The sequence below is a fragment of the Tachypleus tridentatus genome, chromosome 12 (genome assembly GCF_004210375.1).
Source record: "Tachypleus tridentatus isolate NWPU-2018 chromosome 12, ASM421037v1, whole genome shotgun sequence".
NCBI lineage: Eukaryota > Metazoa > Arthropoda > Merostomata > Xiphosura > Limulidae > Tachypleus > Tachypleus tridentatus.
The window spans coordinates 30,127,172-30,143,204 of NC_134836.1; the positions used below are offsets into that span (position 1 = coordinate 30,127,172).

General features: G+C 31.9%; 1 protein-coding gene across 1 annotated transcript in view; it reads left to right on the forward strand.

Annotated features, from left to right (window-relative positions):
• LOC143234727 (regulating synaptic membrane exocytosis protein 2-like) overlaps positions 1-16,033 on the forward strand; it is a 56,376-nt gene that overhangs the window by 24,876 nt on the left and 15,467 nt on the right. Inside the window, exons 8-11 of the mRNA XM_076472287.1 lie at positions 4,665-4,837; positions 6,624-6,717; positions 8,278-8,509; positions 15,069-15,221. Coding sequence (XP_076328402.1) covers positions 4,665-4,837; positions 6,624-6,717; positions 8,278-8,509; positions 15,069-15,221 — 652 coding nt within the window. The remainder of the gene's footprint in view (positions 1-4,664; positions 4,838-6,623; positions 6,718-8,277; positions 8,510-15,068; positions 15,222-16,033) is intronic.

The window sequence follows — 16,033 nt, forward strand, 5'->3', positions numbered from 1 at the left end:
GTAATGTAATGTTTTGGAATTTCGAGCAAAACTTCACGAGGGCTATCTGCGCTAGCCGTCCCTAATTTAGCAGTGTAAGACTAAAGGAAAAACAGCTAGTCATCACCACTCACCGCCAACTTTTAGGCTATTACCAACGAATAGGAAAGCCGAGGATGTTTAGTGCGACGGGAATTCGAATCCGCGACCCTCAGATTACGAGTCTGACACAAACACAAACACATCATTATGTTATGGGATCATTATATCAAACACAAACACATTATTATGTTATGGGATCATCATATCAAACACATCATTATGTTATGGGATCATTATATCAAACACAAACACATCATTATATTATGGGATCATCATATCAAACACAAACACATTATTATGTTATGGGATCATCATATCAAACACAAACACATCATTGTGTTATGGGATCATTATATCAAACACAAACACATCATTATGTTATGGGATCATCATATCAAACACAAACACATCATTATGTTATGGGATCATTATATCAAACACAAACACATCATTATGTTATGGGATCATTATATCAAACACAAACACATCATTATGTTATGGGATCATTATATCAAACACATCATTATGTTATGGGATAATTATATCAAACACAAACACATCATTATGTTATGGGATCATTATATCAAACACAAACACATCATTGTGTTATGGGATCATCATATCAAACACAAACACATCATTATGTTATGGGATCATTATATCAAACACAAACACATCATTATGTTATGGGATCATTATATCAAACACAAACACATCATTATGTTATGGGATCATCATATCAAACACAAACACATCATTATGTTATGGGATCATTATATCAAACACAAACACATCATTATGTTATGGGATCATTATATCAAACACAAACACATCATTATGTTATGGGATCATTATATCAAACACAAACACATCATTATGTTATGGGATCATTATATCAAACACAAACACATCATTATGTTATGGGATCATTATATCAAACACAAACACATCATTATGTTATGGGATCATTATATCAAACACAAACACATCATTATGTTATGGGATCATTATATCAAACACAAACACATCATTATGTTATGGGATCATTATATCAAACACAAACACATCATTATGTTATGGGATCATTATATCAAACACAAACACATCATTATGTTATGGGATCATTATATCAAACACAAACACATCATTATGTTATGGGATCATTATATCAAACACAAACACATCATTATGTTATGGGATCATTATATCAAACACAAACACATCATTATGTTATGGGATCATTATATCAAACACAAACACATCATTATGTTATGGGATCATTATATCAAACACAAACACATCATTATGTTATGGGATCATTATATCAAACACAAACACATCATTATGTTATGGGATCATTATATCAAACACAAACACATCATTATGTTATGGGATCATTATATCAAACACAAACACATCATTATGTTATGGGATCATTATATCAAACACAAACACATCATTATGTTATGGGATCATTATATCAAACACAAACACATCATTATGTTATGGGATCATTATATCAAACACAAACACATCATTATGTTATGGGATCATTATATCAAACACAAACACATCATTATGTTATGGGATCATTATATCAAACACAAACACATCATTATGTTATGGGATCATCATATCAAACACAAACACATCATTATGTTATGGGATCATTATATCAAACACAAACACATCATTATGTTATGGGATCATTATATCAAACACAAACACATCATTATGTTATGGGATCATTATATCAAACACAAACACATCATTATGTTATGGGATCATTATATCAAACACAAACACATCATTATGTTATGGGATCATCATATCAAACACAAACACATCATTATGTTATGGGATCATTATATCAAACACAAACACATCATTATGTTATGGGATTATTATATCAAACACAAACACATCATTATGTTATGGGATCATCATATCAAACATAAACACATCATTATGTTATGGGATCATCATATCAAACACAAACACATCATTATGTTATGGGATCATCATATCAAACACAAACACATCATTATGTTAGTGTACAAGAGGAGAAAGAATTAGTTAAAATTAGTCACACAAAATGGGTGAAATAGATCACAAAAAATATGTTTCAGGTGTGACTTGAAAGAACATATTCTGAAGAACTATAGGTTAAAACCTCTGTGGAATAAGAGCTCCTTTAAAAGAGAATTGTTATACCATATTTAGGAAGAGGTTTTACAAAAAATGATAATAATAAAGCTCCACCTTTATTCGCAGACTATATGTTAGATAAATATGATATGCTTACTCAAGGCTGTCACTGAATATTTTAGCCACTACTACACTATTAGTGTTTCGTTGGGTCAGAAAAATGTATCGCTAATAACACTTGATACCAATGATGAGTAAATAAACATTTATTTTTCCCTATTATTTGCTGAAGTTGTCTTGTCTGCTTTATAATACCATCTTATTGGCCCGGCATAACCAGGTGATTACGGCACTCGACTCGTAATCTGAGGGTCGTGGGTTAGAATCCAAGTAACACCAAACATGCTCACCCTTTTAGCCGTGGAGGCTTTATAATGTTACAGTCAATCTCACTATTAGTTGGTAAAATAGCAGCCCATGAGTTGGGGTGGGTGGTGATGACTAGCTGCCTTCACTATAGTCTTACACTTCTAAATAAGGAACGGCTAGCGCAGATACCCCCGCGAAATTCAAAAACAAATAAACAAACAAGCCATTTTATTATACCCTAGGTATACTGTATTTATTTTACATCTAAAAAGAGTTCATTTCCTGTATTTGAAAATTAAGTCCATATTAAATTTGGATCTAAACTGTAATTGTGGGAAACCTAGCCATTACAGACTAGAGTGTAAATATTCAACATCTGTTATCAAACCAAGGAAATAATACACTAAAAATGTGTCCTAGAATCCAGCCATATGAAATGAACAACGAAGAGGTAACAAGACATAAAAAACAGGAATTAGCTGGAGTTAAGAAGACAAGCTCAGCTATGAATACTTCATATCCCCAAGATAAGAAGTTACTGAATACTGAATGGATTATCCAGTTCAATGCTAGTAGCAAGAATTATGACTTATATTCATTTACTAGCAAGAATGGTCAATTCATTTTGTTTGTTTATAGATCGATTAGTTTTGTAGTGAAGTTTATTAGCTAAGCTCAACTACTTTTAGCCTAGCAGTTTATATTGAAGCGTTGATTATGAAATTACGCCTACACTTATGTCAAACTAGAAGCAGCCTGTGGCAAACTTTATTCAAGAAATATATTGAATGGTTTAATTAATGCGCTAACCACAGCGATACTACTGAACAATATCCAGCATCATTTTTGTACTAATGTGTTAAACTAATGGGATTTATTCATTACTCTTATTACGCACCCTGGGCCCCAAAATGTAGAGTGAGATTTTTATCTAGTCATGGGACTCAAACCATGTATCCTTTGTTTCACAGCCCAGCAAAATAATCACTAAGCTACGCCCTGTCTTAAATGTATAGGAATTCAACATATACTTGTAAATCACATTTTTTAATAATCATTTCTACTATGTAGCAATTTCTATTATAACTTAACTTAAATTTTTCACTGCTAATGCGTAATGTTTCTTATACCAACATAGAAGTCGTTTTATTGAAACGTTGTGGATACTCATTTCGCACCAGAAATGAATCCAGAAAGTTCAAATGTAAAAATAACCAATTATTCTAACTTTCTTCAGAAATAAAAGGCTTTTCACACCGACTTTCTTTTACAGATTTGTAGAAATTAGAAAATGCAAAAGCAGAAATTAAGATATACTATTGTCAACTAACCTCCTTATTTCTACTTAAAATTCAATAAGTCTTTGTTAAGCTGGTCAATGCTTAGTTGGTAGCTCACATTTTATTCTCTGTGTCATTTTAAAATAGGCCCCGCATGGAGAGGTGGTTAAGGTGCTCAACTCGTAATCTGAGAATCGCGGGCTCGAATCCCCATCACACCAAACATGCTCGCTCTTCCAGCCGTGGGGGCGTTATAATGTAACAGTCAATCCCATTATTCGTTGGTAAAAGAGTAGCCCAAGAGTTGACGGTGGGTGGTGATGACTAACTGCCTACCCTCTAGTCTTACGCTGCTAAATTAGTGACAGCTGGCGCAGGTAGCCCTTGTGTAGCTTTGCGCGAAATTTAAAAACAAACAAACAAAACAAACATTTTAAAATTTATCCTTATTCAGACGTTCATAGTTGACAAAAGTAGTGTTGCAAGAGGAAAGTGACCTAGAAGTTACAATGCACATGTAATATTTCATATAGAGGATTATAGACCTATCCATGACTTACTGGTAATTCTGCGTGTTTATAAAGCTAAAACTCTGGTTTTGATATCTATGGTGAGCAGCCCATTGTGTAGATTTATGTTTAAAAACCAACCAATCTCCAAAAATATATGAAAAGATAATATCAGTTGTAATGTTTTGTACATAAGATGAGAGAAGTAACACATATAGTATTTTATGTATATAATGAGGATATACGAACCATATAAATATATATATATATTATTTAGGGTGAATTGAGACGTATGAGCATCGTCCAGGGAGTTATCGAAGTACAGATCTGGTTTGATCAGAATCAGAGTGATCTAGTGATTACTCTTCTTTCTGCAAGAGGTCTGAGTTCGCGCCAGTTCTCAAGTAAACTGCCTCGTGCCTACGGAAAGATTCGTCTTGTACCTCACTCGTAAGTTCATTGGTCAAAAACTAACGGCTATTAATTGTACGATGTATATAAACGGCAACAGACACTAAGTCACACGTTTTGTTGAAAAAACACCTACTTGTAAAGGACACCAGGACTAGAGTACTAAGTATAGGTTGTTCCATAGCAAGTTCTTAAGTTTTACTACTATGAGATTGCCTGTAGATCTTTACTTGTCTCACTTGCTACGTGCAATGTGTTATTGCATTCCTTTAAGATCTTAAAGAAATCTTATAACTGCTATAGACTGTGAACAGACTGTCAATACGTTTCTTTAGTTTAGTTACAGAGAGTTTTCAGCAGTGGTTATTTCTACTGGATCTTTTGAATATGAGTTATCGAATTTATCTGAATTTTTTAAACTAGAAGCAGAAATACTATGACTAACTCGACTGACGTAGACAACTACGTCACTCTTTCCAGCCTTACACTAAATAATAGCCCTATTTACGTATCACATTACTGTCTTTCAAAGCTTGTCCTCTCCCTCTTAATTTGTCGATAGAAGTCCGGTAATTCTTTTACTAGAAATTAAGTACTGTAAAACAGGCTACATACTTTTAATGTATTTATCTTAACGATAATAAGTTACGTACAGAGGATTATAAGGCCGCTTTAACGGCAGTAACTTTCGTATACTTTGTTACTGCATTTCTGTTAACAGCAGTGAGTTACGTACAGAGAGTTATCCAGTTACTATTAACGTCAATAACTTTGGTATACGCTAATATTGTATTTATTTTAACAGTTATCAGTTATGTACAGAGAGTCATTGGAATATATTAAGATCAGCATGTTATAAAACCAGTATTATTGACCCTCATTATGAGTATCATACTAATGTCAACAGTTATATGGGTATAGTACGATAAGAACGCATTTAAGATTTTATTTCATTTATATATTGAATGTTTCTTTATATGTAGTTATTAGATTGAATGTTACTTTATATGTAGTTATTAGATTGAATGTTTCCTTATATGTAGTTATTACATTAAATGTTTCTTTATATGTAGTTATTAGACTGAATGTTTCTTTATATGAAGTTATTAGATTGAATGTTTCCTTATATGTAGTTATTAGATTGAATGTTTCTTTATATATATAGTTATTAGATTGAATGTTTCTTTATATGTAGTTATTAGATTGATTTTTTCGTATTTTTCAGGCTTTAATTAATTATTTAATTTAATGTAAGCATTTGTAAAGATTTGTAAAGCATTAATTAATTTTGGGCTTAATGATTGTATTTTTTAGTTTTCATTTAGTTCTCACGTAGTATGATCGTATGAAATATTTATATAAGCTATAAAAATCGAACCACTGGACATTAGAAGACAGAGCTGTAATAATCGAAAAGAAAACTAATTAATCTTTAGTAACTGAAAATTCATGTTTTGGTTAGGAAACGAAATTCACAAACTAAGTAACATTATCACATAGTAGAAAAGATCGTGATAAATTTTTCAGGGTCCTTTGTTATTTTCTTGTCTCTAAAATAACCAAACCAGCAGTCCCCTGCCCAGTCTTTAATTAGTATGTTTGTCACTTGACAAGATATAAAGCACCCCTCTGTCCAGTCTATAATGAGTATGTCTGCTGCCTAACAGGGTTCACAGCAGTCCTTTATTTGGTTTAACTGTACAAGAATTTGGAGACAACAAACATATGAACTTGAAAACCGTATGCAACCATCTCTGTTATTTATATTCAGTTCATATTGATTTTCTTTAGAGGACATCAATGTAAATATAAGTTTCTACTCCAGGGAATTCAATTCAATGAAAACACATGTAGCGGAGCCTTCTTCAAGCCCTGACTGGAATAAAACATTTATTTTTCCAATACTTTCATCTGAAGAGGTAAGTCTGTTTGACACTACAAAATGGGCTGTGTTTACTTCGCTCGTCAGAATTCTGAAATTTATTTAAACAAATCCCTCGGTATGTTTATGAACTTGCAAAACTAAAATTGGTACCTTATTCCCAGTGGTGGACATAGCAGATATGCTCAAACAACAACAATCAACATGTTATTTAGATAATTATAGTCTATCTTCATTATTTTTAATAGTAATTGTATAAGTTACGTGTTCACTTTTATGAATACTTTATGTGTTGAAACTCTCTCAGAACAATTTTTTTTCTATGTTTATTATTGGCAGTAAAACCAAATCTTCAGAAGTGCTTAGAGCTGAAGAATATTATGGTTATTTGTATAAATATATGTGTGTGTGTGTGTTGTTTAAAAGTTACTTTTACATTATCAACAAAATCATATTAAAATATGAAAACCACAAATAATAAACTCTATGAGAAATGGCCAAACAGCATGACGCTTTCTTGACAAATGCTAAAACATGGCACAGTATTAACAAATGTGTAAACATGACACTATATTGACAACTGCGAAAGAATGACACAGTATTTACAAGTATAGATACATGACACAACATTGACAAGTATAGAAACATGACAAAGTATTGACAAGACGGTAAACATGACACTGTATTGACAACTGCGTAAACATTACTTTATATTGAGAAGTGTATAAACACAACAATGTATTAAGACATACAGTTTGGCCTGACACGCGCTTATAGGTAATGAAGAAAAACGCTCCGAGTTTTCATTCAACTAATTAGTAGCTCGATATAATGCTAGAGCTGTTTTTTAATAATTATATAAGAATATGTTTGATATGTAGTGAAGAGCTTTGTGATTAATGTTTCAAGCTGCGTACCGAAGTTCTACAGGTGATTCAGCTGAATACGCTTAGAACTTTGAGCTGAGCAGCGTTATAAATGTGTTAATCAATCCATAAGTCAGTAGTTCAAAGTTAGGGACCTTCTACTTAAATGTCCAGCTTGAAATTTTCAGTTATATTAAATTTATTGAAGAAACTGTGGTGTGAGAAGTTTTATTGAAATGTAGTAAGTAATACCAAAGAGATAAAATTATATTTTCTCCTCCATTCCAACACGCCATTGGTGGATCAAAGTTAAGCCTCTGGGTTTATAACGTTAAAATTCTGAATTCAATACCTATATTTGCCACAGTAAAGATGACACTACATGCAACTTTATGTTTAACAACAAACAAATGAAAGTTTCCGTAAAGTATTCTTTTCTTTTCTATTTGTTATTCTGAGCAAAGGTATCAAACATTACGCTTTTTTCATAAATTCTACGATGGCGTTATATGTTTTACCCTCTTTATTTTTTAACAGAATACAACTTAATTATAGTGACCTTTACGTAAAACTTTTTACGTATCGGAAAACGAGAATTAATTTGAAACAATTAACAGATAAACTCTTTACTAAAATTTGTTCTTTATCGCCTACAGTTTTAAAACCTGTACAATCCACACATGTAATCCATAAAACCAACTGGCTTTTATTTTACTTTTTTGCCATTCTAGTTGCTCGATAAGGTGTTAGAGGTCACTGTATGGGACCAGAGTCCTTCGGGAAGCAAAACATTTTTAGGAGAAACTCAAATTCCTTTACGGCAGGCTGATCTACAGGATCGTCCCGAATGGTATATTTTGTCTTTACAACAGATGGCGCCAGCTCATCGTTGCATAGCTCACAAAGTAACAAGCGAAAGATTTTTACACCAAGCTCGGCAAACTGACCCCTCCTACACCCCAGGTATTAAATATCATTTTTGTTTCATCACTTATTCAATAATTTGCTAATTAACTTATTAAATATTTTAAGAGAAAATTACGACGATATAATATCATATGAACACTGGAAGTAAGGTGTAAATTATCAATATATATATATATGTGTGTGTTTTTCTTTTTTTCTAGTAAGGCTTAACCTGCAGGGCTGCAAATTGTAATGTCCAAGGTTTGATCCTGAACATCTATGTAATTTCAGCTAGAGATAAAGTGTATTTTCTCTGACAGTATATTCCACTTTTCAGTTCACAGTAGCTATGTAGACGTAGGTACTGTTATCTTTTAGCCCTCTCTCGTGTGGAGCAGCAGTTTTAAATTAAGGGTAGCTATGCCTAAACTTAAGGAATGTTTGTCTTAGAGATTTAAATATGGCACGTAAAGTATTGTTTTGATTGCAAATACCAGTACAAATTTTTCTAACCAACATAATTTCAGGAAACAGAAAACTAAATAAACATATATTCTTACTTCATATAATTCTATTACTTCGTAATTCATAATTCGTTCTTCGTAAGATATTGTGCGAGTTTGTCGCCAAATGAAATAAGATTAAATTAATATATCGAAAGCAAAATATTTTTGTAAAACGACTTAATCACTGTGCAAAATACGCACATAAAGTAAGCACGTTGGAATCCTGTTATGAACAAAAGAAGAAGCTAGACTGTGTTCATATGTTAAGAAACGTAAACATAATTACTAGATATTAGGCTTAAATGGACTTTCCTTGTCTGTTTCTAGACTAGGGTGACATTTAAGAATCTGGTTTTGTTTGTTTTGAATTTCGCGCAAAGCTATTCGAGGGCTATCTGCGCTAGCTGTCCCTAATTTAGCAGTGTAAGGCTAGAGAAAAGGCAGCTAGTCATTACCACCCACCGCCAACTCTTGAGCTACTCTTATACCAACGGATAGTGAGATTGAAACTCACCTTGTAACGCCCCACGGCTGAAACGACGTGCATGTTTGGTGTGACGGGATATTGAACCCGCAACCCTCGGATTACGAGTCGATTGCCTTAACCACCTGGCCATAACAATGCTGGATATCAGGGCTAGTAGTACAAGAACTATTTCTATCTAATTGATTAGTCATGCGATGCTTGATGATAGAAGTGTTGTATTATCACCGATAGTGAATTAGAATTATTTTACTTATAAACTGCTAGAACACATTGTCCAATTTTATAATTCTAACGGGATTATTATGTATAGTAGTACATAGTAACTGGAATCATAATGAAACAAAATGGTGGACACAAATATCCATAACCACCTTAAATAGTGACTCTCTCACAGTATTGGCGGCCCGGCATAGCCAGGTGGGTTTGATGTAACGTGAATTACGAGTCGAGTGTCTTAATCACCTGGCCATGCTGGCCTTTTCAAATTCTGTAGTGAGACCTTATTCAAGTTAAAATCCGTTTAAGCAACATCTCTATTATTTACGTCGTTTTTTTTATACTGCCACCCAGTGGCACAGCGGTGTGTTTGTGGGCTTATAACACTAAAATACCGGTTTCCATACCTGTGGCGGGCAGAGAACAGATAGCCCATTATGTAGCTTTGTGTTTAATTACAAACACACAATGTTGTAATAATTGAATATAATAATAGCTTATCTTAATGTTATTATAGGTTAGTCTATTTTTATAATTATAAAGCTTAATGTTATAATGACTTAACATGTTCTTATAATAGCAAAGAAGAATACAAAACTACTTTGTATAAATGTATTAACATAATGCAACACATGTATTAAACCAGAAAGCTAAATCAATATAAATGTAATACAACAGCAGCCCCCATTACTGAATTGTTTTGTTTAAGTAGTGAGACCAAAAACATAAAACTACTCAGTTAAAAAACAAACAAATAAATTTAAAATCAACTGAACTTAGCAGAGATTGTAAAATATGTGTGTGATGGTAGAGCAGATATACAACATTATGATTGATAAAATATGTGTGTGGTGGTATGAGCAGATGTATAACATTATGATTGATAAAATGTGTTTGGTGGTATGAGCAGATGTATAACATTATGATTGATAAAATGTGTGTGTGATGGTATAATCAGATGTATAACATTATGATTGATAAAATATGTGTGTGGTGGTATGATCAGATGTATAACATTATGATTGATAAAATATGTGTGTGGTGGTATGATCAGATGTATAACATTATGATTCATAAAATATGTGTGTGATGGTATAATCAGATGTACAACATTATGATTGTTAAAATATGTGTGTGATGGTATAATCAGATGTATAACATTATGATTGATAAAATATGTGAGTGGGGGTATGAGCAGATGTATAACATTATGATTGATAAAATATGTGAGTGGTGGTATGAGCAGATGTATAACATTATGATTGATAAAATATGTGTGTGATGGTAGAGCAGATGTATAACATTATGATTGATAAAATATGTGAGTGGGGGTATGAGCAGATGTATAACATTATGATTGATAAAATATGTGAGTGGGGGTATGAGCAGATGTATAACATTATGATTGATAAAATGTGTGTGTGATGGTATAATCAGATGTATAACATTATGATTGTTAAAATATGTGTGTGATGGTAGAGCAGATGTACAACATTATGATTGATAAAATGTGTGTGTGATGGTATAATCAGATGTATAACATTATGATTGATAAAATATGTGAGTGGGGGTATGAGCAGATGTATAACATTATGATTGTTAAAATATGTGTGTGATGGAAGAGCAGATGTATAACATTATGATTGATAAAATATGTGTGTGATGGTATCATCAGATGTATAACATTATGATTGTTAAAATATGTGTGTGATGGTAGAGCAGATGTATAACATTATGATTGATAAAATGTGTGTGTGATGGTATAATCAGATGTATAACATTATGATTGATAAAATATGTGTTTGGTGGTATGAGCAGATGTATAACATTATGATTGATAAAATATGTGTGTGATGGTAGAGCAGATGTATAACATTATGATTGATAAAATATATGTGTGGTGGTATGATCAGATGTATAACATTATGATTGATAAAATATGTGTGTGGTGGTATGATCAGATGTATAACATTATGATTTATAAAATATGTGAGTGGTGGTATCATCAGATGTACAACATTATGATTGATAAAATATGTGAGTGGTGGTATGAGCAGATGTATAACATTATGATTGATAAAATGTGTGTGTGATGGTATAATCAGATGTATAACATTATGATTGATAAAATATGTGAGTGGGGGTATGAGCAGATGTATAACATTATGATTGATAAAATATGTGTGTGGTGGTATGAGCAGATGTATAACATTATGATTGATAAAATGTGTGTGTGATGGTATAATCAGATGTATAACATTATGATTGATAAAATATGTGAGTGGGGGTATGAGCAGATGTATAACATTATGATTGATAAAATATGTATGTGGTGGTATGATCAGATGTATAACATTATGATTGATAAAATATGTGAGTGGGGGTATGAGCAGATGTATAACATTATGATTGATAAAATATGTGTGTGATGGTAGAGCAGATGTATAACATTATGATTGATAAAATATGTGAGTGGTGGTATGAGCAGATGTATAACATTATGATTGATAAAAATGTGTGTGATGGTATAATCAGATGTATAACATTATGATTGATAAAATATGTGAGTGGTGGTATGAGCAGATGTATAACATTATGATTGATAAAATATGTGTGTGATGGTAGAGCAGATGTATAACATTATGATTGATAAAATATGTGTGTGATGGTAGAGCAGATGTATAACATTATGATTGATAAAATATGTGAGTGGGGGTATGAGCAGATGTATAACATTATGATTGATAAAATATGTGTGTGATGGTGGCAGAGCAGATGTATAACATCATGATTGATAAAATATATGCGTGGGGGTACAGAGCAGATGTATAACATTATGATTGATAAAAATATGTGAGTGGTGGTATGATCAGATGTATAACATTATGATTGATAAAAATATGTGTGATGGTGGTATGATCAGATGTATAACATTATGATTGATAAAATATGTGAGTGGTGGTATGAGCAGATGTATAACATTATGATTGATAAAAATATGTGAGTGGTGGTATGAGCAGATGTATAACATTATGATTGATAAAATATGTGAGTGGTGGTATGAGCAGATGTATAACATTATGATTGATAAAATATGTGAGTGGTGGTATGATCAGATGTATAACATTATGATTGATAAAATATGTGAGTGGGGGTATGAGCAGATGTATAACATTATGATTGATAAAATATGTGAGTGGTGGTATGATCAGGTGTATAACATTATGATTGATAAAATATGTGAGTGGGGGTATGAGCAGATGTATAACATTATGATTGATAAAATATGTGAGTGGTGGTATGATCAGATGTATAACATTATGATTGATAAAATATGTGAGTGGTGGTATGAGCAGATGTATAACATTATGATTGATAAAATATGTGAGTGGTGGTATGAGCAGATGTATAACATTATGATTGATAAAATATGTGAGTGGTGGTATGAGCAGATGTATAACATTATGATTGATAAAATATGTGAGTGGTGGTATGAGCAGATGTATAACATTATGATTGATAAAATATGTGAGTGGTGGTATGATCAGATGTATAACATTATGATTGATAAAATATGTGAGTGGGGGTATGAGCAGATGTATAACATTATGATTGATAAAATATGTGAGTGGTGGTATGATCAGATGTATAACATTATGATTGATAAAATATGTGAGTGGTGGTATGAGCAGATGTATAACATTATGATTGATAAAATATGTGAGTGGTGGTATGAGCAGATGTATAACATTATGATTGATAAAATATGTGTGTGGTGGTATGAGCAGATGTATAACATATGATGATTGAGCAGAAAATATGATTGATAAAATATGTGGTGGTGGTATGAGCAGATGTATAACATTATGATTGATAAAATATGTGTGTGGTGGTATGAGCAGATGTATAACATTATGATTGATAAAATATGTGAGTGGTGGTATGAGCAGATGTATAACATTATGATTGATAAAATATGTGAGTGGCGGTATGAGCAGATGTATAACATTATGATTGATAAAATATGTGTGTGATGGTAGAGCAGATGTATAACATTATGATTGATAAAAATATGTGTGGGGTATGAGCAGATGTATAACATTATGATTGATAAAATATGTGTGTGATGGTAGAGCAGATGTATAACATTATGATTGATAAAATATGTGAGTGGTGGTATGAGCAGATGTATAACATTATGATTGATAAAATATGTGTGTGATGGTAGAGCAGATGTATAACATTATGATTGATAAAATATGTGAGTGGGGGTATGAGCAGATGATAAAATAACATTGATGATTGATAACATATAAAAACATGTGTGTGATGGTAGAGCAGATGTATAACATTATGATTGATAAAATATGTGAGTGGTGGTATGAGCAGATGTATAACATTATGATTGATAAAATATGTGAGTGGGGTATGAGCAGATGTATAACATTATGATTGATAAATAATGTGTGATGGTAGAGCAGATGTATAACATCATGATTGATAAAATATGCGAGTGGGGGTATGAGCAGATGTATAACATTATGATTGATAAAATATGTGTGTGATGGTAGAGCAGATGTATAACATTATGATTGATAAAATATGTGAGTGGGGGTATGAGCAGATGTATAACATTATGATTGATAAAATATGTGTGTGGTGGTATGATCAGATGTATAACATTATGATTGATAAAATATGTGTGTGGTGGTATGATCAGATGTATAACATTATGATTGATAAAATATGTGAGTGGTGGTATGAGCAGATGTATAACATTATGATTGATAAAATATGTGTGTGATGGTAGAGCAGATGTATAACATTATGATTGATAAAATATGTGTGTGATGGTATCATCAGATGTATAACATTATGATTGTTAAAATATGTGAGTGGGGGTATGAGCAGATGTATAACATTATGATTGATAAAATATGTGTGTGGTCGTATGATCAGATGTATAACATTATGATTGATAAAATATGTGTGTGATGGTATCATCAGATGTATAACATTATGATTGATAAAATATGTCCCATTGATAGAGATATTTACAATAATGTAGTTTTTCGATTAATAATATATTTCCTAATAAGAGAGGTATTCACAGAGATATAACTTTGAGAGTGATGATATGTAACCCAACATTAATTACTTCATAAAGTCTTTCAATTGTGATAACGGCTACAAATGCAAACCAACTTTTGTACTTTTTGTGTGGATGTGAAGTAATGATGCCTAGCTTTAGAGATAATTTTGTTCTTACGTCACTGATTTAGGCTAAATTACACCAGTTGAATATAAGTCAAATGATTGTTGAAGAAGGATAAATGTAGTTAAATCTTAAAGCTTTACTCGAGACTCTTCATATGCTGTTATACAATTATAGTTCGTTTACCTGCAGTACTTCGTTCCTACGAGTCCTCTCCTCAAGTACAATGGAAGTCACAAGATGGCGCTACAAGCAACCCTAAACCCGTCACAATATGTGGTGATTCTAAACACATTGTCAAAAAGAAGAGAATTACGGGTCTTCACTCCCAGGATAATTTGCCTGGTTTGTTATTTCTTTCAGACAGTTTTAACTGTAGCACTAACTCTTAAACGGTGGCCATCATCAATTTGTGCTGCTAACTACAACAAACAAATTAACAGGGTTAAAGAAAACTGTTTAATAGATAATATAAAATGGCAGTATTTAAGATGCTTACGCTCTATTGGTCAAAATTAATTGATAAATATTCTGGTTTTAGTTAACCCTAAAGGAATATTTACCTCTTCTTAAAAAAAAAAAAAAGCCCGTATTTATAAAGGTTTGGTTTTGTCTAATGTGTTTTATTTTTCCAATATATACTTTCTTTGTTGTAATCATTAATATCATGATCTGTTCTCATTCGAATCCAAAATGTCAGTGTTTCGGAAATATCTGATTTAGTTGCACTACAATATTTAAGAAATATCGTTTTATGCAGCTCTCAAAAAAAAAAAAAATTTTTGTAGTCTTGTGTTTAGTAACAAGTTATTTACTTAATTTAGTAAAAACCTTCTAATGTATTTTAAAATACTGTATTACGGAAATTCCTGTTCGTCTAGTTAAAATATAATAGTTCATAAATTGTTTATTATTAGGCACAAATCAACACCATTTGCATATTCGCTAAGCATACCCATTACGGGTATCGAACCCCTACAAAACCTTACCTCGAACCCATTTTAGGCGATTTCAGAAAAAAAACTAAAAAAAAAAGAAATTATTCCACTAAAATAACTAATTGTATTTATAACATTAGTAAAACATTAGTTTTATTCACAATACCTAAAACGATTTTAGTACTACATTTTATAATCATTCAGCATCTCGCAGCAATG